Source organism: Ovis aries, chromosome 9 (genome assembly GCF_016772045.2).
Source record: "Ovis aries strain OAR_USU_Benz2616 breed Rambouillet chromosome 9, ARS-UI_Ramb_v3.0, whole genome shotgun sequence".
NCBI classification, from domain to species: Eukaryota; Metazoa; Chordata; class Mammalia; order Artiodactyla; family Bovidae; genus Ovis; species Ovis aries.
The window spans coordinates 78,059,099-78,086,377 of NC_056062.1; the positions used below are offsets into that span (position 1 = coordinate 78,059,099).

The 27,279-nt window shown below is 36.3% G+C and overlaps 1 protein-coding gene across 38 annotated transcripts in view; it reads right to left on the bottom strand.

Annotated features, from left to right (window-relative positions):
- Positions 1 to 27,279, bottom strand: part of VPS13B (vacuolar protein sorting 13 homolog B) — a 784,482-nt gene that overhangs the window by 679,300 nt on the left and 77,903 nt on the right. For all 38 annotated transcript variants that reach the window (XR_006060874.2, XM_060393910.1, XM_042254441.2 and 35 more), the window contains exons 8-15: positions 26,559 to 26,827; positions 22,856 to 22,951; positions 22,263 to 22,385; positions 21,655 to 21,792; positions 20,694 to 20,781; positions 12,201 to 12,392; positions 6,839 to 7,008; positions 3,523 to 3,717 (exon numbers count right to left, since the gene is read on the bottom strand). Coding sequence is in view for 37 of the 38 variants with exons in the window: in XM_060393910.1 (XP_060249893.1) it covers positions 3,523 to 3,717; positions 6,839 to 7,008; positions 12,201 to 12,392; positions 20,694 to 20,781; positions 21,655 to 21,792; positions 22,263 to 22,385; positions 22,856 to 22,951; positions 26,559 to 26,827 (1,271 nt within the window). In the remaining variant the exon portion in view is untranslated. The remainder of the gene's footprint in view (positions 1 to 3,522; positions 3,718 to 6,838; positions 7,009 to 12,200; positions 12,393 to 20,693; positions 20,782 to 21,654; positions 21,793 to 22,262; positions 22,386 to 22,855; positions 22,952 to 26,558; positions 26,828 to 27,279) is intronic.

Consider the following 27,279-nt stretch of genomic DNA (forward strand, 5'->3'; position numbering starts at 1 on the left):
TTAAATCCTTCACTATAGGTTTTTAAGACTGTAAAAGTGAAATTAAACTTTGAAAACGTCTTCAAAGGTTATAGTAATCATCCCAAAGTAACATGAACTGCTATAAACTTTATAACAAATTGGTATTTTTAGCCAGTTCCAAATAGTCACAAAACTAAAAGCCTTTACCAAATCCTTAAAGTTTTAAAATGTACTAGTTCACTGAAGAAGCATTAGAAATGCAATTAAATTTTTTTAAATGCAATCAAATTATTAAGATTCAAGGCTTTATTTTTTAAAGTATTCAAAATTCTTAACATCAGTGAAAAGTTTTTCTACATATACTATGCCCAACACTAACTTCCTGGGACATTTAACTTTTCCATTACAGCTGGAGTCTGACTAAAATATAAACGACAACTAGATAAAAAGGGAGTGAAGACCTTTTCCTAAAACATAATTTTATCTGGACTACACTTTAACTTTTACAGTTCTCTGGAAGTTCAAGTGAGCATTTAATATATTACCAATGACTTTTATGTCAGCATGAATGACAATCATATTGGTGACCAATAGCTTTGGTAATGATTTTCCTCAAGGATGGGGCATGCCTAACTCATTTTTAAGTATCTGCAAAACAGAAAAAACTCAGCATTTGCCAAATGAATGATCCCATGTAAGTATAATACCTTGGAAAGAACTGCCCAAAATTAGACTTGCTTTGATAAAACAGGGCAGATATTCTTAAAAATATAATCTGATATTCAAGTTGTGCCAATACACCTCAGTGTATTAATTTTGGGAATAAATAAAAAAGTACAAGTGTAATATATTCTCTATGTATATAACTTTCACTCTCCATATGACATAAAACACTTGTAATAGATCATTAAAACAATGGCGCCTAAAGAATCATACTATCCTGTGTCTACACCTCTTTGAAACATAATACTGTCAACTCCTCCATCAAGGGAGTAGAATTTCCTTCTCCAACATCTTAAAAATCAGCTTTGCACAGATAGCTAAAAAACGTGTTTTCCCATTACGCATGGTTTGAAAACAGTCAAATTTTGATGTCTTAAATTTAAATATGCCTGTAGGTGATATAAAACTAATATCTTTCGGTTGGTTTCTCTTTATACAGACACATATTTAAGAACTTTAAAACATCAAACCATCAAGCATGAACCAATAAAGTCAAAAGTCCATTTTTGCAGTCCTCTAATTTTCATACTTTACATTAGCACTTGTTCTTAAATTCAGCTTGGCATAGTTTCCTTTAGCCCATAAAACAGAATTACATATATACACTCTCTACTTACATTACATATATCTGTCTGCCTAGTAAAAATACTTATTACTCAAAATCTGAGTTTACCTATTTGTAAGTACCTATGCTGTGAAAGTGCTGCACTCAATATGTCAGCAAATTTGGAAAACTCAGCAGTGGCCACAGCAATGAAAGTAATGCTCAAAATTCTCAAAGCCAGGCTTCAGTAATACATGAACTGTGAAATTCCAGATGTTCAAGCTGGTTTTAGAAACAGCAGAGGAACCAGAGATCAAATTGCCAACATCTGCTGGATCATCAAAAAAGCAAGAGAGTTCCAGAAAAACATCTATTTCTGCTGTATTGACTATGCCAAAGCCTTTGACTGTGTGGATCACAAAAAATTGTGGAAAATTCTGAAAGAGATGGGAATACCAGACCACCTGTCCTGCCTCTTGAGAAATCTGTATGCAGGTCAAGAAGCAACAGTTAGAACTGATTGGTTCCAAATAGGAAAAGGAGTACGTCAAAGCTGTAATATTGTCACCCTGCTTATTTAACTTCTATGCAGAGTACATCATGAGAAACGTTGGGTTGGATGAAGCACAAGCTGGAATCAAGATTCCCAGGAGAATTATCAATAACCTCAGATATGCAGATGACACCACCCTTATGGCAGAAAGTGAAGAAGAACTAAAAAGCCTCTTGATGAAAGAAAGAGGAGAGTGAAAAAGTTGGCTTAAAGCGCAACATTCAGAAAACTAAGATCAAGGCATCCAGTCCCATCACTTCATGGCAAATAGATGGGGTAACAGTGGCTGACTTTATTTTTCTGGGCTCCAAAATCACTGCAGATGGTGACTACAGCCATGAAATTAAAAGGCGTACTCCTTGGAAGGAAAGTTATGACCAACCTAAACAGCATATTAAAAAGCAGAGACATTACTTTGCCAACAAAGGTCTGTCTAGTCAAGACTATGGTTTTTCCAGCAGTCATGTACGGATGTGAGAGTTGGACTATAAAGAAAGCTGAGCGCCAAAGAATTGATGCTTGTGAACTGTGGTGTTGGTGAAGACTCTTCAGAGTCCCTTGGACTGCAAGGAAATCCAACCAGTCCATCCTAAAGGAGGTCAGTCCTGGGTGTTCATTGGAAGGACTGATATTGAAGTTGAAACTCCAATATTTTGGCCACCTGATGCAAAGAGCTGACTCATTTGAAAAGACCCTAATGTTGGGAAAGATTGAAGGCAGGAAGAGAAGGGGACGAAAGAGGATGAGATGGTTAAATGGCATCACCAATTCGATGGACATGAGTTTGGGTAAACTCTGGGAGTTGGTGATAGACAGGGAGGCCTGGCATGCTGCAGTTCATGGGGTTGCAAAGAGTTGGACACGACTGAGCAACTGAACTGACTGACTGATACTGGAATGTATTACTTATTTATTTAAAAATAAAAGAGAGAGAGCGATGGAAGAGCTGAACAAAGTCTCCAACAATTAACTTTACATAACTTGATCTAAGGGGCTTCCCTGGTAGCTCAGCCGGTCAAGAATCCACCTGCAATGCAGGAGACCCCAGTTCAATTCCTGGGTCAGGAAGATCCGCTGGAGAAAGGATAGGTTATCCACTCAAGTATTCTTGGGCTTCCCTGGTGGCTTAGCTGGTAAACAATCCACCTGAAATGTGGGAGACCTGGGTTTAATCCCTGGCTTGGGAAGATCCCCTGGAGAAGGGAATGGCTGCCCACTCCTGTATTCTGGCCTGGAGAGTCCATGGGGTCACAAAGAGGCAGACACGACTGATCGACTTTCACAACTTAAAGTAATAAACTTTTCCTTTGCATTAAGAAATTAAGATGGATTCAATAAGAGGAAAATTACTAAAAACAAACATGTTATGCCCACTTTGCAAAACACTGTCTCACATAAATATTCCCTTGAAAGAAATTATGAATTTTTTAAAACATCCTTAGTTTTAAAATTTCTCATTGCTTAAAATCAACGATACATACAATCTTCAAGTTTTAATTGCCATTATCTTATAAATACCAAGTTATTAACACCAAATAATTGAAGAAATCTTTAATACAGGGACATCTTTATTTTTATGTTAATTATACTGAATAACGACTATATACGTATATTTTATTTAAATCTCATCTAATGGGGTACTAATTCTGTAAAACTACAACTCCAGAAAAAAAAAAAAGATGTATTTCATTCTCCCAAAGCCAACCATATACTAATACACAGGAAAATTCACTTTTCATACCTTAAGGTAGCAATGTGCATAGCAATAATGAAGCAGATTATCAGAAGGCTGAGTAAGGCTGCTGACCACATGCACCAACTGTTCAGCATACATCGGCACAGAATGTTCCAGATTAATTTTATCCACTAGTATCTGAACAGAAGGCAAAGGCCGGAGAGACTGGAAGTTTGTAGTATTCATGAAGTTACTTGAATTCTGGAAAATAATAATGATCACTTTATACTTCTGGAGAAATAACTGGTATGCCATGGCCTCTAGAGACACTTCAGAGTGACAAATAATGCAGTGACATCAAATTATCCTAGAAATGATGCTTTCCTATGGGACTCTCTTACCATAACCAAACAGAAACACCTTCTATTTTTAAGTACTCAAGTCGTGCCAATATTTAATTAAGAAAAAGAAAAAAGATTTCAAAGGCCTATTTACTGCAAAATTATCAATGCCCTTTTAGCTAGAGCTTTTTGTTTTTTCAGTCAACTAGAATATTCTAACTACATGCCTCAGTACATTGAAAGTATTTTCTTAACTTGATAATTTCCCCCCAAATCCCAGATATTGCAAAGCCTTTATCTTCTATTATTCACATTTAGATGACTAAAGGACTAAGTGGACTACTCTAGACAATCTGAAAGACACTGACAATAAGCAAAGTTTGTAGGACAGAAAAATTTCTGATCCATATTATATCTACTAATAACAAATAACAAACATGCTAAAGGCTCATAAAGTCCTAAGAATCTCAAGGTAGGCTTTGTATTTTTAGTGTTAACAGAATTTTTCTAAGCCTCAGAGTAAATGCAGATAAATTTCCACACATCCAGGGTATGAAATTCATTAGCAAGCCATCAACTATGGTCCTTGAACTTATTTCCATACCTGTAACTCTCAAGGAGGAACAGTATGACCCTCCAGCCGAAGGTATGTGAAAATATGTGGGAAGGGCAATTTAATTGTTTTGTCCGTCTTTCATCATCACAAGAATAGGGAAACCATACTGGCATTTAGCAGGTATTGGCTAAAGACAGTAAGTGCTATGTGACACTTCTCTAGCCCAAAAGGTCAATAGTGCCATTATTGAGGAACACTGTGCCTAAAACTAAGCTGGACATACAATTCTTCTTTTCTGACTCACAAATAATTTGTAAACCATCATTTATTGAGCAATTACTATATTAAAAGACTTTATTTTGGATTATTAAAATACAGGAGTCCCTGGTGGCTCAGACAGTAAGGAGTCTGCCTGCAGTGTCGGAGACCCGGGTTTGATCCCTGGGTCAGGAAGATCCCTTGGAGCAGGAAATGGCACCCCACTCCGCTATTCTTGCCTGGAGAATCCCATGGATGGAGGAGCCCGGCAGGTTACAGTCCATGGGGTCACAAAAAAGTGGACACGGCTGAGCTACTTCACTTCAGAAGTGAAGATATAATATACAGTAAAGCATACAAATCTTAAACATACAGCTCAACAAATTTCCATGTATGTAATCACCACACATTTCAAGCACACTGGTAGGGCCCCACCAGGGGCAGCCAATGTTCTCACCTTGATCATCACAGATTAGTTCTGTCTGTTAGTCAACTTCACTTGAACAAAATCACACATAAGTATATACATATGTCTGCTTCTTTCATTCAACATATCATCTGATAATTATCTAATGTTCACTCTTTGAGTCAACACATATCATATGGAATGACTTTTTATTTCTACTCGTAACTCTTGTCTTAAGCTCTACATTTTCTGATTCTAAAATAGCCATTCTATCCTTCCTCTGATTGGCAATTAAATAGTGTATCTTTTTTTATCCTCTTTTTTCTAGCTTATGTTACTGTTTTCAGTTCCAGAATTTCATTTTGTTCTTTTTTTAATGCAGTGAAATCTTATGAACGCTTCTACTTTTTTGTTTCTTTCAACTTATTAATCATGGTTACTTTAAAATCCAAGTCTATACTATCATATTTTAATTTTTCTCCTTTAAAATTTTACCAGATGATCTCTTTACCCAGCAACACAATGAATAAATTACCAATGGCTCACAGAGAACAAATACACAAAATGAAATTAATGCATCTTAATTCTTTGTCATACCTTCACAAGCTCTTATTTAAAGTGTGGACAATTTTTATTTAATATAATCAATGTGTCACCATGCAAAGAAGTGTATCCCCCAAAATAATAAATTAAAAATAACACATAATACCTTATATGTATATAGCCAATTCAGAAAGCAATACATTGGTTATGGACCTAAAATATTAATCATCTAATAAGTGTTAACAAACATATTCACTGGGTTCCTAATATGTGCAAAATGGTTTAGACACATTATCTCATTGAATATTCTAAATCATTCTAGGAGCTAGGTACTTTGGGGGAAATGTTAAATGCCAGTACCCTGGCAATCTTAAAATCCACGCAGACCACAAAGTAAGGCTTAAACCACAAGAGACCTAATGGCAGAGCATCCTGTGATATTATCAAAACAGGGGAAAATAGAACTACTAAAAGATCGTTTCTCACTCAATTTCTCATCTTGTGAAATGCTGATATGGGAAATTTTCTCATCTTGAGAAATGCTGCTATGGGAAATTTTCTCATTAGCATCCCTCATTCAGGGGGTTTTCCATCTACTCTTTCACAGTACACTGTAATTGGAATCAAATCCCTGTCATCAAGGTACCCTACCATGTGTGCTGGAGCTCAGGTGGCACCCTAGATTCAGGGTTGTCCCAAAAGGGAAAAGATGAGCTGACACAATTACTGACTTGCTTTTGCTGTCTATTAAGTAATTAACTATCTGAATCTATCTGGGACTTTTTGCTTCTTTACTGGATGACTATCAGCCTAAAGGAAAACTTATAATTTTCTTTTGTTTCTCAGAAAAGGAAGACAAGGGTTAGAGATTAGATATAAAGCAAAGTCTCAAAGGTGTCATAGCTTATACACGGTCTGGTATCTACACCCATGTGCTTCACCATTTCTTCATACAGTTTTGGCTTGACGTTAACCTATCTAATTATTTATACATGTTGTTGTTCAGTCACTAAGTCATGTCCAACTCTTTGTGACCTCATGGAATGCAGCATACCAGGCTTCCCTGTCCTTGACCGTTTGCTCAAATTCATGTCCATTGGGTAACCGATGCTATCTAACCATCTCATCTTACTAAGAATTAACAATCATAGTTACATTGCTTAACATCATCATGGATAACTATATAAAAGATACTCTCTTACACAACTTACTCTTACAGTATCATAGGACCAACAATATGTATATATGAGAAAACAAGTAGTGAATGACAAAGTATACCTTTTCCCCCATAATAACAGGTAGCAAATGATCCAGCAAATTGAATTCAGCCATGAAAATTGTGAAGGTACATTTGAGGAGAGTAACACTTGTATGTCGAGTAGGAATATATTCCTCCAAACAGGCCACTTCCTCAGGATTCAGCATTGTTTCACTTTCATCCTTAGTATCTAAAATGAAATAATAAAAATTCAATGAAAAATTATTTTTAAATAATTTCCTCAGTTAACTAAAAAATTAATTAGTTCTCCAAATTTGAAGATCAAGACCAGCAAACTTTTTCTATAAAGAGCCACAAAGAAAATACTTTAGGTTTTGCGTGTTAGTTTGTCACAATTATTCAATTCTGCCACAGAATTACAAAAGCAGCCACAGACATAACTGAATGAGTATGACTATGTTCCAATAAAATTTTATCTATAAAAAATGAAAATTAGATTTCATATAGTTTTCATGTGTCACAAAATGTCAACCTTATTTGTATTTTTTCCAATATTTGAAATGAAAAACCCATTATCAACTCATGAGCTGTACAAAAAGAGGCAGTAAGTCATAACTGACCAAACCCCTGATCAAGAGCAACTAAACGTCTCCGGCACTACTGACAGACATACACTTGGGAAAATGGTCTGGAAATATATACTAAAGGTAACATACATAATCACTTTACCTAAGTGATCCTACTCTTAAATTCCCAACAGAAATGAATACATATGTTTATCAGAAGGGATGTACTAGAATTTTGGTAGCATCACTACCATAGTAACCAAAAACTAAAAACTAACCAAAAACTCATCATCAGTAAAATGGATAAGTTATGGTATATTCAAAAAAGGGGATACTGAAAGGAAAGGAGAATGAATACCACAAACATAATGTAAACTAAAGTCACAGACAAATGAGTACACACTGTGTGCCTATGGTATTCATGAGTTCTAAAATGTGCCAAAAGATATGCTCCAGGGGTTAAGAATCTGCCTGCCAATGCAGGGAGCATGGGGTGACTCTCTGGTCCAGGAAAATCCCACACGACACAGAGCAATTAAGCCAGTGTGCCACAACTACTAAAGCCTGGATGTCTACACCCTGTGCTCCACAACCAGAGAGGCCACTGCAGTCAGATGCCCGCACACCATAACAAGGAGCAGCCCTGCTCGCGGCAAGCAGAGAAAGCCAACGTGCAGCAATACAGACCCAGTACAGTCAAAAATAAATTTTAAAAAATTTTTTTAATTAAAAAATAATTATTTTTTAAATAAAATATGCCACAATAAATATAGGATAAGTATGGAGAGTATTTACCCTTGGGGGTCAGAGTAACAATCAAAAGAGGGCAAGGAGTATTCTGCAGTGCTGGTAAGGTTCCATACCCTGAACAGTTAATCATATAGATGTGCCTAAGTTTACAACATCCACAAAATTTTACCCTTAAGATTTTGTGTGCTTTCCAGTACATATATTACATTTAAATGAAATAACTAAAAAAACGAGTGGAGGAGAACTGCTAATTACTCAGAATGAGAACTGCATGTATGAAGTCAATTAGCAGCAGTTTCTTTACATAGGTCATATTTCTGAAATTATAAACTCCTTCAAATAATTCATTTTACATAAACACGTATATGCACATGTGTATGTATGTGTGTAAATAGCATAATCCAACTGTGGAAGAGACTGCAAATGGCTTTTTTTTTAACAAAAAAAAAAAATCTGAATTTTAAGTCAAGTGGATGGACTCCTTCTAGAGAACATATTTTCCAACCTCCCTGGCTGCAGGGTACAAGGACAACTACTAAGTCTGGGTCAATGAGATGACTGAGCCATGTCATTAAATGAAACTACATACCTAATATTTTCTCTTACCCCACTTGATACAGATTAAAATCAGACATTGTAATGCTGGGTCAACATTGAGCATGCAGAAGAGGTGTACCTCAGATGGCAGGAAAACAAGATAGAAGGAATTCTGGGTCTAAGACAACATCATCAAACAGTCACCCTAGTCTCCTGGATTACCTACCAGTGTTGGCCTTAACATGATAAAAATTAATTATATACTGTTTTTTGTGTGAATATTAGTTTTCATTTCTCTAGGTTAAATGCCCAGGAATGCAGTTGCTGGCTACATGGCAGCTGCATGTTAAGTTTTTTAAAAAATCTGTCAAACTGTTCTTAGGAATGGCTGCACCATTTTACATTCTTAGCAGTAATGAATCAGTAATCTAGCCTTCCTCACATCCTCCAAAACATTTGGTGTTGACATCATTTTTTGTACATACTATCCTCAGTTCAGTCGCTCAGCAGTGTCCAGCTCTTTGAGACCCCATGTACTGCAGTACGCCAGGCTTCCCTGTCCATAATCAGCTTCCGAAGCCTGCTCAAACTCATGTCCATCGAGGCAGTGATGTCATCCAACCATCTCATCCTCTGTTATCCCCTTTTCCACCTGCCTTCAATCCTTCCCAGCATTAGGGTCTTTTCTAATAAGTCAGCTCTTCACATCAGTTGGCCAAAGTATTGGAGCTTCAGCTTCAGCATCAGTCCTTCCAATGAATATTTAGGGTTTTTTTTTTTAGGACAGACTGGTTTGATCTCTTTGCCGTCCAAGGTACTCTGAGGAGTCTTCTCCAGCACTACAGTCCAAAAGCATCAATACTTTGGCATTCAGCCTTCTTTATGGTCCAATTCTCACATTCATACATGACTAGTGGAAAAACCATAGCTCTGATCACAGGGAACACTGTCAGCAAAGTAATGTCTCTGCTTTTTAATATGCTGTCTAGTTTGGTCATAGCTTTTCTTCAAAAGAGAAAGTGTCTTTTAAAATTTCATGGCTGCAATCACCATCTGCATCTGATCTTGGAGTCCAAGAAAATAAAGGCTGTCATTATTTCCATGGTTTCCCCACCAACTTGCCATGAAGTGATGGAACCGGATGCCATGATCTTCGTTTTTTTTAATGTTGACTTTTAAACCAGCTTTTTCACTCTACTCTGTCACTTTCATCAAGAGGCTCTTTAGCTCCTCTTCACGTTCTGCCCTAAGGATGCTGTCATCTGCGTATCTGAGGTTATTGATATTTCTCCCAGCAATCTTGATTCCATCTTGTGCTTCATCCAGCCTGGAATTTCACATGATGTACTCTGCAAAGAACTTAAACAGGGTGAAAATACACAGCTTAGACATTCTCATTTCCAATTTGGAATCAGTCCATTGTTCCATGTCCCATTCTAACTGTTGCTTCTTGACCTGCATACAGATTTCTTCATTTCAGTTCAGTTCAATCGCTCAGTCGTGTCCAACTCCTTGCGACCCCATGAACTGCAGCACGCCAGCCCTCCCCGAGTTCACCAGCTCCCGAAGTTCACCCAAACTCATGTGCATCAAGTTGGTGATTTCTTAGGGGGCAAGTAAGGTGGTCTGGTATACCCATCTCTTGAAGAATTTTCCACAATTTGTTGTGATCCAAACAGTCAAAGCCTTCAGTGTAGTCAATGAAGCAGATGCTTTCCTGGAATTCTCTTTTCTATCATCCAATGGATGTTGGCAATTTGATCTTTGGTTCCTCTGCCTTTCCTAATTCCAGCTTGAACATCTGGAAGTTCTCTGTGTATGTACTGTTGAAGCCCAGTCTGGAGAATTTTGAGCATTACTTTGACTGTGAGATGAGTGCAACTGTGCAGTAGTTTGAACATTCTTTGGCACTGCCTTTTTCTGGGATTGGAATGAAAACTGACCTTTTACAGTCCTGTGGCCACTGCTGAGTTTTCCAAATCTGCTGGCATATGGAGTGCAGCACTTTCCCGGCATATTTTAGGATTTTAAATAGCTTAGCTGGAACGCTATCACCTCCACTAGCTTTGTATATAGTCATGCTTCCTAAGGCCCACTTGACTTCATACTGAAAGGTGTCTGGCTCAAGGTGAGTGATCACACCATGATGGTTACCTGGGTTATTAAGATCTTTCTTTCGTATAGTTCTGTGTATTCCTGACCCCTTTTCTTAATATCTCCTGCTTCTGTTAGGCTCATCCCATTTCTGTCCTTTATTGTGCCCATCTCTACATGAAATGTTCCCTTGGTATCTCGAATTTTCTTGAAGAGATCTCTAGTCTTTCCCATTCTACTGTTTTCCTCTGTTTCTTTGCACTGATCATTTAGAAAGGTTTTCTTATCACTCCTTGCCATTCTTTGGAACTCTGCATTCAGATGGATATATCTTTCCTTTTCTCCTTTGCCTTTTGCTCTTCTACTTTTCTCCGCTATCTGTAAGGCCTCCTCAGACAACCATTTTGCCTTTTTGCATTCATTTTTCTTGGGGATGGTTCTGATCACCACCTCCTGCACAATGTTATGAACCTCAATTCACAGTTCTTCAGGCACTCTATCAGATCCAATCCCTTTAATCTCCTTGTCACTTCGTACTGTACAATCTACTGTACAAATTACAATACAATCGTGATTTGATTTAGGTCATACTTGAATGGTCGAGTGGTTTTCCCTACTTTCTTCAATTTAAGTCTGAATTTGGCAATAAGGAGCTCATGATCTAAGCCACAATCAGCTCCTGGTCTTGCATTTGCTGACTGTATACAGCATCTCCATCTTCCACTGCAAAGAATATAATCAATCTGATTTCGGTACTGACCATCTGGTGATATCCATGTGGAGAGTCTCTTGTGTTATTGGAAAAGGGTGTTTCCTATGATTAGTTCATTCTCTTGGCAAAACTGTTAGTCTTTGCCCGCTTCATTTTGTACTTCAAGACCAAACGTGCCTTTACTCCAGGTAATTCTTGACTTCCTACTTTTGCATTCCAGTTTCCTATGATGAAAAGGACATCTTTTTTTGGTGTTAGTTCTAAAAGGTCTTGTAGGTCTTTAAAGAACAGTTCAACTTCAGCTTCTTCAGGATGAGTGGTTGGGTCAGACTTCGATCACTGTGATACTGAATGGTATCATTCCTAGCACTCATCAGTATGATTGGCATGGAGCACACATTCAAACAAGCTGCAAAAAACGAATTCATGAACATACCAAGCATTTATGGCACTGTGTTATGTGATTTTACAGGCACTAATCTTTGGATGAAGGTTCTATTAGCTCTTATTTTAAATACATCATTTGTATTTGCATGTGTGTGTTAGTCGCTCAGTCGTGTCGTTGCAACCCTCCTCTGTCCATGAAATTTCCCAGGCAGGAATACTGGAGTGGGTTGCCATTTCCTTCTCCAGGGGATCTTCTGGACCCAGGGATCAAACCCAGTCTCCTACATTGCAGGTGAGATGCTTTACCATCTGAGCTACTAGGGAAGTGTCATTCAAATCAACTTGCAAGAGATTCAAAATTAAGCCAAAACAAACCTGGTTTTAGTCTACTATATGGTTCATATTCATGTTCCAAGGCACAAACAACCATTTTTAAAATTCTGTGTACTGCACTGCTGTCCAAGCGAAAATCAAGAGGACCTATTACAAGGCTTTTGGTAGACTTTTCCTGAACTGTTCCCAAATCTTCACTCCTCCCTGAAGAAAAGTCTTGTTGATTTGCAGAACCTACAAGAAGCCAAAATTCATATTAATATTGAAAGCATCAATCAGATATATCAAGTATGTATTTTAACATTACTCTTATCTTTTCAGCTTAGAGCTTAATGCCTTAAGAAAATTCTACATCAGGTGGATACATAGAACCCTGCTGATCTATTTTTCTTTATGCAGAAGAGATGTTATCAACAAAGAAACCAGTCACTTTAAAAAACAATTATTCCTGTTATCTATTTACTGTTATAAGATCTGCCATGAAACTAAAATTCTTGAAAAATTATTCTCAGACATTTAACTGGCCTATACCCAGTAATTCTGCAGACAAAACTATTATGTTGACTGGGAAGTCAGATTCTGGAAGAAGTTGCATTTTACTACTATTTTATCTTAGAAGTTTCACTGAAAAATTGATTGTTTAAAACTACATGTTCAAAGATGACTTGAGAGTTTTATAATGACCATGGAAGTAAACAACAGGTATTACCCACTTTGAACTTTTTCTAGAATAAAATCACTATGGCCATGCTCCAAGGATGGAAGCCAACTTCCTCAATCCCTTATCCAACCATATATCAAAGAGGAACCAAGGGCTGTTTTCTAAAGAAAATCTTGGCTCAACCTATAGGTATTTCCTTTTATCTAGTATGTCCACACTTACATAAAATATAAATTCACTATTTTCAGTGATAACATACAGTAAATTTCAATTCTTGAGTCTTATGTTTATTCAAACAAAAATAGGAAAGCAAAACTTTCTAGCATTTTACTACTTTTAGTTAAACACAAAAATTCTCCATCCATGTACACTTTTTAATAACTTTTTAAAAAGTACATTTCCTTCATTTCAGAAAAAAGAAGTCCAGCTCAGTCTCTAGTTTCAGTACAACATACAAAAAAAAAATTTATTATTTATACATTCTTAACAAGATGACTATATACAAATGGAAATGTCACAAATAAAGTTAATCTTAAAATACATTTTATGATACACATAAATAATATTGAATCACATTACATATTAGGTGAAAATAACATTATCATGAACATAAAAAAGAAATCACTTTCCATAGATAAACCAGGTATTTCCAGAGTTACCTGTTAGGATGAGGCAACTTGAAGATAATCAGAAGGACTCTGGTTGGAGATCAACATAATCTAAAACAAGGCAAATATCCTGCTTTTGAGTCCTGCAGGAGCTTCTAGGCTTCTTTTTAAAACTGACACTTCATAAGAAGACCATTCTTTTAGACATCAGATTGTCTCTAGAACAATGAAGTCTAGAGGATTTTTTTTTTTCAGATAACGCAACTTGACTACAATGCAGTTTAAATTTAGATGCCAGTCGCTTATCTAAAAGGTAAAACTGTGACTGACTTTCAGCTGCATCTTTTCAGCAAGGTATTTTACTCATGCCTACCTCGTTATGTTTGGTAATTCCAGCCCCCTGAATGTTTGGTATTCTTGTTAAGAGTAAAGATAATACCCAGTTAGCCTAAGGATAATAGAGGACTTGCCAGTCTGTCCATGGAGAATTTTGAGCATTACTTTGCGAACATATGAGATGAATCCAATTCTGAGGTAATTTGAACATTCCTTGGCATTGCCTTTCTTTGGGATTGGAATGAAAACTGACCTTCTCCAGTGCTGTAGCCACTGCTGAGTTTTAAAAATTGGCTGGCATATTGAGTGCAGCACTTTAACAGCATCATCTTTTATGGTTGAAATAGCTCAACTGAATTTTATCACCTCCACTAGCTTTATATGTAGTGATGATTCCTAAGGCCCACTTGACTTCGCATCCCAGGATGTCTGGCTCTAGGTGAGTTATCACACCATCGTGGTTATCTGGGTCTTGAAGATCTTTTCTGCATAGTTCTTCTGTGTATTCTTGCCACCTCTTCTTAATATCTTCTGCTTCCGTTCTAGGTCCATACCATTTCTGTCCTTTATTGTGCCCATCTTTGCAGGAAATATTCCTTTGGTATCTCTAATTTTCTTGAAGAGATCTCTAGTCTTTCCCATTCTATTGTTTTCCTCTATTTCTTTGCACTAATCACTGAGGAAGGCTTTCCTCTCTCTCCTTGCTCTTCTTTGGAACTCTGCATTCAGATGGGTAAATCTTATCTTTTCTCCTTTGCTTTTCACTTCTCTTCTTTTCTCAGCTATTTGTAAGGCCTCCTCAGACAACAATTTTCCCTTTTTCCATTTCTTTTTCTTAGGGATGGCCTTGATCACTGCCTCCTGTACAATGTCACAAAGCTCCATCCATAGTTCTTCAGGTACTCTATCAGATCTAATCCCTTGAATCTATTTCTCACGTTCACTGTATAATCATAAGGGATTTAAGTCATACCTGAATGTGTCTAGTGGTTTTCCCTACTTTCTTCAATTTAAGTCTGAATTTGGCAATAAGGAGTTCATGATCTGAGCCACAGTCAGCTCCCAGTCTTGTTTTTGCTGACTGTATAGAGCTTCTGCATCTTTGGCTGCAAAGAATATAACCAGATTTCGGTATTGACCATCTAGTGATGTCCATGTGTAGAGTCTTCTCTTATGTTGTTGGAAGAGGGTGTTTGCTATGACCAGTGCGTTCTCTTAGCAAAACTCTGTTAGACTTTGCCCTGCTGCATTCTGTACTCCAAGGCCAAATTTGCCTGTTATTCCAGGTATCTCTTGACTTCCTACTTTTGCATTCCAGTCTCCTATAATGAAAAGGACATCTTTTTTGGGTGTTAGTTCTAGACGGTCTTGTCGGTTTTCATAGAAACATTCACCTTCAGCTTCTTCAGCGTTACTGGTTGGGGCATAGACCTGGGTTACTGTGATATTGAATGGTTTGCCTTGGAAGTGAACAGAGATCATTCTGTCATTTTTGAGATTGCACCCAAGTACTGTATTTCAGACTCTTTTGTTGACTCTGAGGGCTACTTCATTTCTTCTAAAGTGAGAAGAAATTTGTGCTACAGTAGTAGATATAATGGTCATCTGAGTTAAATTCACCCATTCCAGCCCATTTTAGTTCAATCATTCCTAAAATGTCGATGGTTCACTCTTGCCATCTCCTGTTTGACCACTCCCAATTTGCCTTGATTCGTGGACCTAACATTCCAGGTTCCTATGCAACATTGTTCTTTAGAGCATTGAACTTTACTTCCATCACCAGTCACATCCACAGCTGGGTGAGTTTTGCTTTGACTGTCTCTTCTCTGGAGTTATTTCTCCACTGATCTCCCATAGCATATTGGGCACCTACCGACCTAGGGAGTTCACTTTCAACGTCTGATCTTTTTGTCTTTTCATACTGTTCATGGGGTTCTCAAGGCAAGAATACTAAAACGTTTGCCATTCCCTTCTCCAGCGGACCACATTTTATTAGAACTCTCTATCAGGACCCTTCCATCTTGGGTGGCCCTACACAGCATGGCTCATGGTTTCATTCAATTAGCCAAGGCTGTGGTCCATGTGATCAATCTAATTAGTTTTCTGCAATTGTGGTTTTCATTCTGTTAAGGCTAAAAGGCTTATGGAAGCTTCCTGATGGGAGACACTGACTGAGGGGAAAATTGGGTCTTGTTCCGATGGGCAGGGCCATGCTGCGTAAATCTTTAATCCAAGTTTCTGTTGATGGGCAGGGGCTGTGTTGGCCAAACTATGGTGGAAATAATGAAGATAATGAGACCTCCTTCAAAAGGTCCCATGCATGCACTGGCGCACTCAGTGCCCCTGACCCTGCACCAGGCCACGGCCAAGACACGCCTCCACCAGAGACTCCTGGACCCTCATGGGCAAGTCTGGGTCAGGCTCTTGTGGGGTCACTGCTCCTTTCTCCTGGGCCCTGGAGTGCACTAAGTTTTGTTTGTGTCCTCCAAGAGTCTGTTTCCCCAGTCCTGTGTAAGTTCTGGTGGCTCTATGGTGGGGTTAATGGCGACTTCCTCCAAGAGGGCTTATGCCATACCCAGGTCTGCTGCACCCAGGCTCCTGCCCCTGGGGCAGGCCACTGCTGACCCATACCTCCACAGGAGACAGTCAAACACTCAAAGGCAGGTCTGGCTCAGTGTCTGTGGAGTTTCCTAGTGCACATAAGATTTTGTATGAGCCCTCCAATCATCTCTGGTGGATATGGGGTTTGATTCTAAATGCGATTTCACCTCTCCTTGTTGAGGCTTCTCCTTTGCCCTTGGAAGTGGGGTATATTTTTTTGGTGGGATCCAACATTCTCCTCAGAGAAGGCAATGGCAACCTACTCCAGTACTCTTGTCTGCAAAATACCATGGACAGAGGAGCCTGGTAGGCTGCAATCCACGGGGTCACTAGGAGTTGGACACGACTGAGCAACTTCATTTTCATTTTTCATTTTCATGCATTGGAGAAGGAAATGGCAACCCACTCCAGTGTTCTTGCCTGGAAAATCCCAGGGACAAGGGAGCCTGGTGGGCTGCCGTCTATGGGGTCACACAGAGTTGGACACAACTGAAGTGACTTAGCAGCAGCAACAACATTCTCCTGTCAATGGTTGTTCAGCAGCGAGTTGTAATTTTGGAGTTCTTGCAGGAGAAGATGAATACACGTCCTTCTATTCCATCTTCTCATCTCAGGTGTGAAAGTGAAAGTCACTTAGTCGTGTCTGACTCTGAGACCCCGTGGACTATATAGTCCATGGAATTCTCCAGGCCAGAATGCTGGAATGGGTAGCCTTTCCCTTCTCCACAGGATCTTCCCAACCCAAGGATTGAACCTAGGTCTCCTGCACTGCAGACAGATTCTTTACCATCTGAGCCACAAGGGAAGCCAAATTTGAATTACAGAAACAAATTAATATCAAGTCTCAACAACTCAGGAATTTAGATAAAATATTTCTCTGAAGAATTCAAAATTAACCTCTTGAGAATTCAAAATATTTTCCTTTAGGTTTATAAATACTAAAAATTCCACAAATTTCCTGCTTCATCCAAGAAAGAAGAAAATCTGAACAGAGCAGGGACAAATGCAAGCTGTAGAGTTAAACTAGCTGGGTTCAAATCCCACATATATGCTGTGTGATCTTGGCCAAGTTATGAAATCTGTATAGGACTGGCTTTTTCCTCATCTGGAAAATGGGGATATTGGTATCTACCTTACAGGGTTATTACAAAGATTAAATAAACTAATATACGTAAAAACATCTAGAAGAGTGCCTTCCATTTAAAACCATTCAACAAATACTAGCTATTATTACCACCATCACTATATTATAAATGAATATAGATTCACAATGAGGAAAAAAAACATGAAAGCAGCTACCAAAAAGCAGGCAACAAATAAATGCACAAATTGTTGGGTGAATGAAAGAACATATTTTTAATGTACATGTGACATTCACAAGTTAAATTAACAGTGGATTTTTATTATTTTTTCTCAAAAATATTATCTGCTCACACACCTAAGAAAGTGTGTAAGCAGTGAACCAAAACGACGACCACAAATCTGAGAACAGCAGTTTCCTACAGTGAGGGAAGGAGAAGACCTGGTAGAAGAGGAACACACAGGGTGCTCGCAACACTGGCATCATCCTGTTACTCGGCTCATGCGGAAACACACAGGTGCTTATATTTCTTTGCTATTCTGTACACAAGCGTACAGAACCTTTCTGTTTGTATGTTATGATTTAAAACTTTGTTTAAAAAGTTAAAGATTAAGATATACAACAATGCATAGTATTCACAGGAATGAAGTAAATGAATAATTCAAAAGTTAACAAACTACCAGCATGTCACTCAGAAAATAAATATGCATCCTAAGTAAATATAAAATCATGTGTCAATCTTTTAAAAACTTTAGAAGCAAATATATACAAATAAAACTTTCAGTGTGAGGTTTCCTTTACTTGAAAGGCAGACTACCTCAAACTTCGCCTCCTCAGATAATACCAAAGACACAGCACCTGCAGAAGACACCACACTAAACAGGAAGACACCTACCAGCTTACTTTTGGCAACTACAATACAATAGAAGTTTGCCAAGCTCTTAGAATAGAGACTTTGGAATTGCACTTTCTTATACAATTATCCCTTGCTTTTCAAAAGTTAGCTTTAGGCCATTTTTCTTTTACAGAAGTTCTACATTAATACCTGTTCCCCTAATCAAAAGAAATCTGAAGAGAATTTTTACTTCTACATAAAAAGGTGAAAATAGCATTCACCATTTGTCTCACAGTGAAGCATTTCACAGGCAGCCCCAGCATGGAGAGGGGGCTCCAGCAAGCTCCTTCCCCAGGAACTACATCATTCAGAATCTCAGTATCAAGCCACCATAGCTGTGAACTGTGTCTCTGAGCATCTGAGCTTTATCTCCATTTATTCTGTGCATCCATTAACAAGGTCTGCAGTTAGGTAACTGCTTCTTCCTTTTATACCATTTTGGATTACCAGTGGTTTCATACCAATGCTGTAGTGGAAGAAACCTGAAACATCTCTACCAATGTCCACGGGTACCTCAAAACACATCCTTTCCTCCAAAAATCTTCCTTTTTTGTCTCTATCTTCTGTAATGATTATCACTATCTACCAAGTAACTCAAGACCAAACTGGGTCAACTATTTGAATTTTATTTTTAAGTAAACCAATGCGAAAGCAGTGAGGATTTTAAGCACAGAATTAAACCAGTCTGACTGCAGTATGGATCATAGGAGGGCAAGAGTGGAAAGAGAAAGCCAGTGAAAAAGCTGCTAGAATCTAGAGATAATAAAAGAATGGATGAGAGCATTAATGGTAGAACTTAGGAAAAGATAGATTCAAGAGAGATTCTATAGATAAGATGTGATTAAATGTTCTGAAGGGTTGGATGTTAGGAGAGAAAGTGTGATGGATGATTCTCAGATTTCTGGCTTGCACAACTAAAAGAGAGCAGGTAAATATTCTAATAAGAAAACCATGAAAATGGGTTTCCCAGGTGGCGCACTGGTAAAGAATCTGCCCGCCAATGCAGGGGACACAAGAGATGTGGGTTCAATCCCCGGGTCGGGACGGTCTCCTGGAGTAGGAAATGGCAACCCTCTCCAGTATTCTTGACTGCAAAGTTCCACAGACAGAGCCTGGAGGGCTACAATCCATACGGTCACAAAGAGTCAGACACGACTGAGCACGCAAGAGCAACAGAACCATGAAAACAGGGGAAAAGTAGTAGGTGGATGTGTGTGTGCATGTTAGTCACTCAATCACATCCAACTCGTAATCCCATTGACTGTGGACATGAGGGTATCAAGGATTCAATTTTGACATTCAATTCTGAGATATTTATGAGACACAGAAGTGAAAGTGTCAATTGTGCATGGCATATATTTAATTCTACATTTTAAAGAGTAAGTATGGACCAAAAATACAAATATGGGCTTCAACAACATATAGAAGGTACCCAAATCCATGAAAAAGAATCAGATTACTTCAGGAAGAGTTTAAGGAAAGAAGTGAATCCAAGATCTGACCAATGAGAACGCCAACATTTAGAAATCCATTTTGAAAAGAGGAAGCAGAAAATTACTGCTCTTGCCTTCTGTTTTCATCTAACAAAACTTAACAATCCTTCAAGATCAACTCCTCTACAAAGTCTTCTCACCTAGACCTCTTTTAGCTGTCTGTTTATATTACTATCTCTAACATGCTATATTCAAATCATTTATTTAAGTGCATAAATACTACTTATTGCTTTCTTGAGAAAGGCACTGCTCTTCTTTGCATTCATAATATCTAATTCATCATCTAACACATAGAAATCATGTACTAAAATATGAAAAATTAACAAAATATGGAGACCCTATTTCGACTAAGTTTTCAATATGACAAATAGAATAATAAGCACAACATAGTACAGTTAAATTTCTGAAATCATTTGATTGTTAATATAATGAATGAAACATAATAAGACTTTGTCCATAATTTCTAGAAAAAGATATTTCTACTTTTGTTTGCAACAACCAGCTCTTTTTTTAATAAAAGGATCTATTTAACCTCCAAAATGTACTTAAATACAGAAAAGGAAATGTTCATGCTCTTTGACAACATGAAATTTGATGTATCGAAATTTTTAATATGTGGTACATATTAAAAACTAATTCTAGTTAATAATACAAAATATAGTATTTTCAATCAGCACAAAGAAAGGACTAAAAATGTTAAGAATCTATGAAAATTCTAACATGACATTAAATTATTCCCCAAAGTAACAAAAGATAACTCTGATGTTACAGAGTGCAATTAGTCTAGGACCAATTGATGCTAAAGAAGTCCTATTTCTGTTGGTCAAGCAAAGGCAAACATAAAGGAAAGAAACCAGTACCTTTGCCAGTGGTATTCTCCATTGTATACAGGTAATCCATGTAAAATGCCCCGAACCTTTGCATTCCAGCTATCTCAGTATATGTCTCCTGCCAACAAAGCAAAGCGAACAGAACACACATTGTATAGAACAGACTACTCGGTTAAAAACCTGACAGGTCAAGAATCAGACATACATCCTTATGGAGAACATGTACCAACTCAAAAGATTACCAAAACAGAAAGAAGAACAGCGGTTACCCAAAGAATTCACTTCTAAAAAAGGCAGTATTACCTCTATTGTAGACCACACAAAAGGACATCTATAATTCTACTAGACAATTTCAGCACTTTGTCAACAATGTCTGGTTAATGAATACCTACAATGGAGCAGGGCAGTATGGTCTTAACCTTTATCACCATCACAAAACTGTCTAATATATACTCTCAAATAGAGTCAATCGTTAATATTTCAGTACACTTATATGAAACAGTTCAAACACTAAAAAATACTAAAATATCTTTAAATGTATGTTAATTATGCAGGTCAAAATTAAATACTTTACTTTCAACTATAAAATTAAGTCTGTAGAAACTGTAATTACTACATTAATTCTTGGTACATTTTTTGAATTTTAAATGTATTTCATAAAAACTACATTAATATAATCTTATATGAAAAATTCAAATAAGACTAAGACAAACAAACAGTAAAATGTGAAATTATTCACATCTTTTCATTAATCCCATACTTCAAAAGTAACTGAAATGAAAAGAAATAATTCTACATCTTTCCGCCATGACTATTTTAACAGTAGGGAATGGATAAATAAACTAATAGATACAGAAGCTGTATAAAAATATTCTAGATGTTTGAATAAACAACTAGCATTCAGAACAGATTACTGGGAAAGAAACATGGCAAGCACAAGGATTCCACCCCAGCACAACCTAGAATTCAGCTCAAAAATACATGCTCTGACCTTATGAGTAGCTGCATCCAAGATAAATTCTGCACGAGTACCATTATTTTCTGGGCTTCGGTAATCAAACAATGAATTTGTGAGGTATGTCAAACCTTTTATACTCAAATTTTCACCACAAACGAAGAAACAGGCTTCCTGAAAATAAATGCAAAATTTTTGAACAGGAGGAAAATTGTTAAAGAAAATAAAACGTTGGTTTTGTAACACCAATTCAGTAGTCAACAGAAATTATTACAACTTGAAGTTCTGTAAAAAGGCAAGGAATGCTGTCTCCATCTTCACTGCCTATTTTGGCAAAGAACATTTTAACAAACCAAAGAGGAACTCCAAGTAGCTGCCATAAACAAGAAAGAAGAAACATTTATGAATTGGAAAGAATTTGGAACTACTGTCCAGGTGTTAAGTACTACCAACTTTCTCAATTCCCCTGAGCTCTATAATTTCTTACAGGGGAAAACAGTAAAGCTCCCCTCTGAAGCCACAGATATATGCAGGCTCACAGACTTTTTTGGTATAGTTAAACACTTCAATAAGCACCTCATTATCCCTGCATTCTATCCAAAAAAAAAAAAAAAAAATGGAGAAATGGGGAGATTTTGACTTACGGTTTCACTTCTATTCATATTCTCTTCAAAATCTTTAACACCCATAATTCCTTTAAGGCACGTGGCTCTGCAACCTACAAAACCAATCTGGCAATCAAAGAAAGGCTCTCCCATCATAAGGGCCTATAGAAGGAAAAGAAGGATTATGAACTTGAATTTCAACAAAAATATTACAGGCTTTCCTTGTAGAATTTCTAAATCAGCTGAGACATCTTTAGGATTATGACCTTTCCAAATTTATTCTCCTCAGATTACAAACCTGATTAAAAAAAGAAGCATCTAATTTGTCTCTGTATCCTGAAACCTTTGTATCCTCAATGACTGGCACTTGAAGAAAATTAATCCACACATAGCTATGAGCACACACAAGTCAAATGAAAAAATGAAAGAATAAACTAATGTTGCATATTCCAGTAAAATCTTCAGTAAAGAATATTTTTTTCAGTCAATACTACTGATCACCAAAATAGAAATACAAAGCTATATAATTTTAAATATACAATTTATGATTTAAAAAACCTGTATTTATAAAATATTAACCTTAAAGACCATTCCAAAGATTTCTGAAAGTACATTCAATGTTGATGGATTACCTCAACGGTAGTTCCTTCTTGTTCCCAACATAATACTTCTTTAGATTTTACTTTTTGAGGGCTGTAATAACTACTCTCGGCTTGCATTTCAGTAAGCTATGAAACAATATAAGAAGATTAAGTAAGTCAAATTAGTATTAAATGGCAATAAACTGTCATTATTATGATGAATTGATGGAAATAAGGCCAATTTTAAGATTCGGGAAATTTAATTATTAAGCAGGAAAACAGGTGCAACAAAAACAGCTGTAACAGATTATCCATGGTATAAAGGTTGAATATGCTAGTCTACTAAGATCATACAGAGAATATAAATACTTTACTTTTATTTAACTCCTTTTTGTTAATATTACTTAAAAAGGCAAAAGCTATGTAGCTATAATAGTTCCATACTCATAAAATGGTTCATATATTCTGTGAAACATTTATGCATATTTTAACCTCATTCTATCTTTACTAATTTATTCAATCAGCTTTAGTTCAATCATTTCTAAGATTTCTACCAATCTGCACTTTTAAAGAAAGCTGGGAAGAAACAGATTCAACAAAACTTTTTTAGTTCTAGGAGGGAAACAGATCCAAGCGCTTTACTTTCAAAGTATGTAATCTCATGGTATGTGCCATAGACTCACTCAAGCATGCAAATATTTACTGAGTGCCTGCTCCATAACAAGGATTAACCTAGATGCTAACAAAACTATATATATACATATATATATATATACACACACACACACACACACACACACACACACACATATATGTATGCATGCTCACTTCCCTGAAACTCACAGCATATTATTTCTACATACTCAAAAATTACATAATTGAAATTATTGTTAAAAGAAATTTTTCTAAACAACATGTGGTACCCTGCTTTGGATCATGTTACAAAAAAAGTCATGAAATTAAAGTCTGTAACTTACTGGTAATACACCAACACTGGCTTCCTAGTTTTGACAAATGCACTGTGATAGTGTAAGATATTAATAATACAGAAAACTGGGCAAGGAATATACGTGAACTCTCTTTACTAAGCATCTTTGAATTTTCCTGTAAATCTAAAACTATTCCAAAATAAAGATATTACTTAAAAAACAAACACATTCTGCTCACATTTACTAATAATTCATGCTTACTAATGACTAATAAAGTCACCTTTATTCTTATGAAATGGATATATTCTTTGAACTTAAATGCAAAATCAAAGATAACATTTTTAAAAAGTACCTTTATGTCATATTGAACTTATTGAACTGAAAAGCTACAATTCTAAGCATGATAACCTCTTGTAAACCTTAGGAATCAATAAATTATTGTCAAATTTTACAACAATAAGTTTTTATATAAGGCTTTATTTCTTGGATGCTCCTAGAACTGGTATACATGATGCTGCTGTTTCAAAGTACAGTTCTATAATCTAAAATGCTTAAGCAAAATTGAATATTTTAGTTGATTGCCGTTCAGCTGGCTACAGTTATTGTAGCAAAAAAGCAATTAATTGATTAAAAGAACTCAAACATTACAAGAACAATTTTCAACATTATTTTTTAAATGCTACGTTTAATTTGGCATGATTTTTGTTGGATTGATATCAACTGTTCAGAATGCTAATGCAGAAACATGACCTTATTTTCTGACCAAACTATGAACCACAGATTAATTCCATACATTCTTCAAACCCAAGCTGAACAATGAATTCTAATGTTTCCTCCTAAATATCAACATATTTCCCTTAGAGAAACAAAAGTGCTTTAAAGATATATTGACTAATGACAAACAACACCCAAAAAGTCTATAAAAGTTTTGTATATAAAATGCCTATTCTGACTGACTCGATTTAATACAATTCTTCTCATCAGTGAAGTTAATAGAAACATTACCAGAATGATTTCAAACTTAAAAGTAAACATGTGAAAGTCACCAGAAAAGACAGTACTTTACTAGCCAATCCTTGGCTTCACTCATAAAATTAAAATAAAAATAACTGTACTTGGATCATCTAAAACTGGCAAGACATCTAGCAACAATTTGCAACAGTTGTTTTTTTGTTATATTTTTAAAGAGTCTGTTCTATCATTTTTATTTTTTTCAGATTGGCCCATATTCCTTTAATTTAAACAAAGCTAAATCAGTGAATTTCAGATGCAAAATTTGTTTCATAAAATTGAGAAATAATAAACAATAGTGTTAAAATAGTAGAGGTAACGTTTACATTATTTATCATTTCTTTCCCAAACTATCCCCCTTCGAAAAAAAAATCTTTTAATTAAGCCATGACTAAACTTCTGTTGAAAATTTCTCTACATTTTGACCTTTGTCAAATGAGAAAATATGGAACAGTTTTAATTAGAAAAATCTTCAAACACTACTTATTTTAAAATATTTTTAATCTACCATCTGCTAGTTATAAATTATACAGCTTTACTACTAATTGAAAAAGCTTATATCAAGCAGTTAAACAATCTAAAGTTAAATTTAAAACATCAAAGCAGAAATGATTTTTCATTGCTACGTTTCCAGTATCTAACAGTTGCCTGGAACAGTACATGTATTACTACTTCTACAGGCTGGACACATGAGTTTATCTTTTTCAGAAACGTACATCCATAGAAAAAATAAATCCACAAAGAGAAATAAAATCAAAGAAAAATAATCTAAAAAAGCATCCCAAAATTTAGAAAAATGCTAAGTTAGATAAGCAGATGGGTAGATGGATAGATGCTGCTGCTGCTGCTGCTGCTGCTGCTGCTGCTGCTGCTGCTGCTAAGATGACTACGTACCAATGCTGACGATGAACTAGACAATTTCCGAGAGCTAGAGATACAACTAGTCTTTTTTCAAGTTACTACTTACTAAGTTTTGCGTACTATCAAAAGAGAATAGCCACTATTTTCTGAAAAGACTAGTATTCCTTCATCTGTCTAATGGACATTTAAGTTGTTTCAACTTTCTTGCCATTGTAAACAGTGCTTTTATGAAGATTCACGTACAACTACTTGTTTGAGTTCAAACAAAGATTTTTCTTATTAAAACTATTCCATATTTTCTAATTTGACAAAAGTTAAAAAGAACTCAATTCTTTTTACTATATAGCTAGGAGTATAATTGTTTGGTCATTGATAATTCTTCATTTAACCTTTTGAGGAACTGCCAATTTTCCATGGTGACTGCACCATGTTACATTTCCAGCAGTCTTCCCATTTGTTTTAAAATAACTCCAACTAAGATTCCACCAGTGTCAAATCACCGTTCTGGTCAAAATCACCAATAATTTCCACATTGACAAATCTAATGAATTCATTCTCACAGATGACTTACTCAGGCCATTATAAAACATTTATGACACTTAGCTTCCAGACAGGCACTCTATTGGTTTTCCATCTAGATCGTTAGTCACTAATTTTCCAAATCCCTCACTGACTTCTCAAAAGCCAAACTCCTGAAATTCATCACAAGCCGAATCCTCTCACGTGCATATGCTCAGTGGTTTGCAACTCTGTGGGACCCTATGGACTGGAACCCATTAAGCACCTCTGTCCATGGGATTTCAGATGAGGAGACATGTAATTTTATGAAGCAAGGATAGTTAGACTCCATCTCACATCTACTAAATGTAAAATAAGCTAGATTCTTACTAGAAGTCAAAATTTAAGCATTAAAGTTGAGAGTAAACATTAAAAAAAAAAAAAAGAAAACCTACTTTGAAAGTCACAGTTGCCTTTGTACAATAAAATCCTATAGAAACAATAGGATCCTTCAAAGTCTGTGTTTTTTGTTGATGTGTAGTTGATGTAGGATCATTCCCAAGGTAGTCTTCCTCGGCATCATCATAATTCACAATGGCAGGGACAAACGACCAGGCCCATGATACCCATCCCTGTGGCTGATCGTCCTCTTGCTGTGAATACAGCTCTTGGCCTTTGTACTGAGCAGAATACTGCGTATCGATTCGTGTTTCATCTTCAGCACCTATCAAAGTAAAGTCGTAGTAAATAAAGAGAATTAAAACAAAATAACAATTAGGAATTTAAATAATAAAATGTTTCTCACACGTGATTCTTTCTACATATAAAGCATGAACAAATTATATACTGGTTATTATTATTTGAAACCAATAATTTAGCATTACCACTTTCAAGTTTCTATGCATTATACTGGATCAATCTCCTTTAATACAGTGTTACACGGTGAGTAGTTTATTATATACTTTTGATAAATTTTAATAAATACAAAGAATAAACTCACTCTTTAGGGCTTCATTCACTAATTTAAACAACAACAACATAATACTTACCTCCCAAAAATAAAGCTAAGGTGCTGAAAAAATGACTGTTCTTAGACCAACATTTGAATTATAGGAGTCCCGGAAGAAGAAGACAGAAAGAAAGATCAGGAGAAAATCCTTGAGGAGATAATAGTTG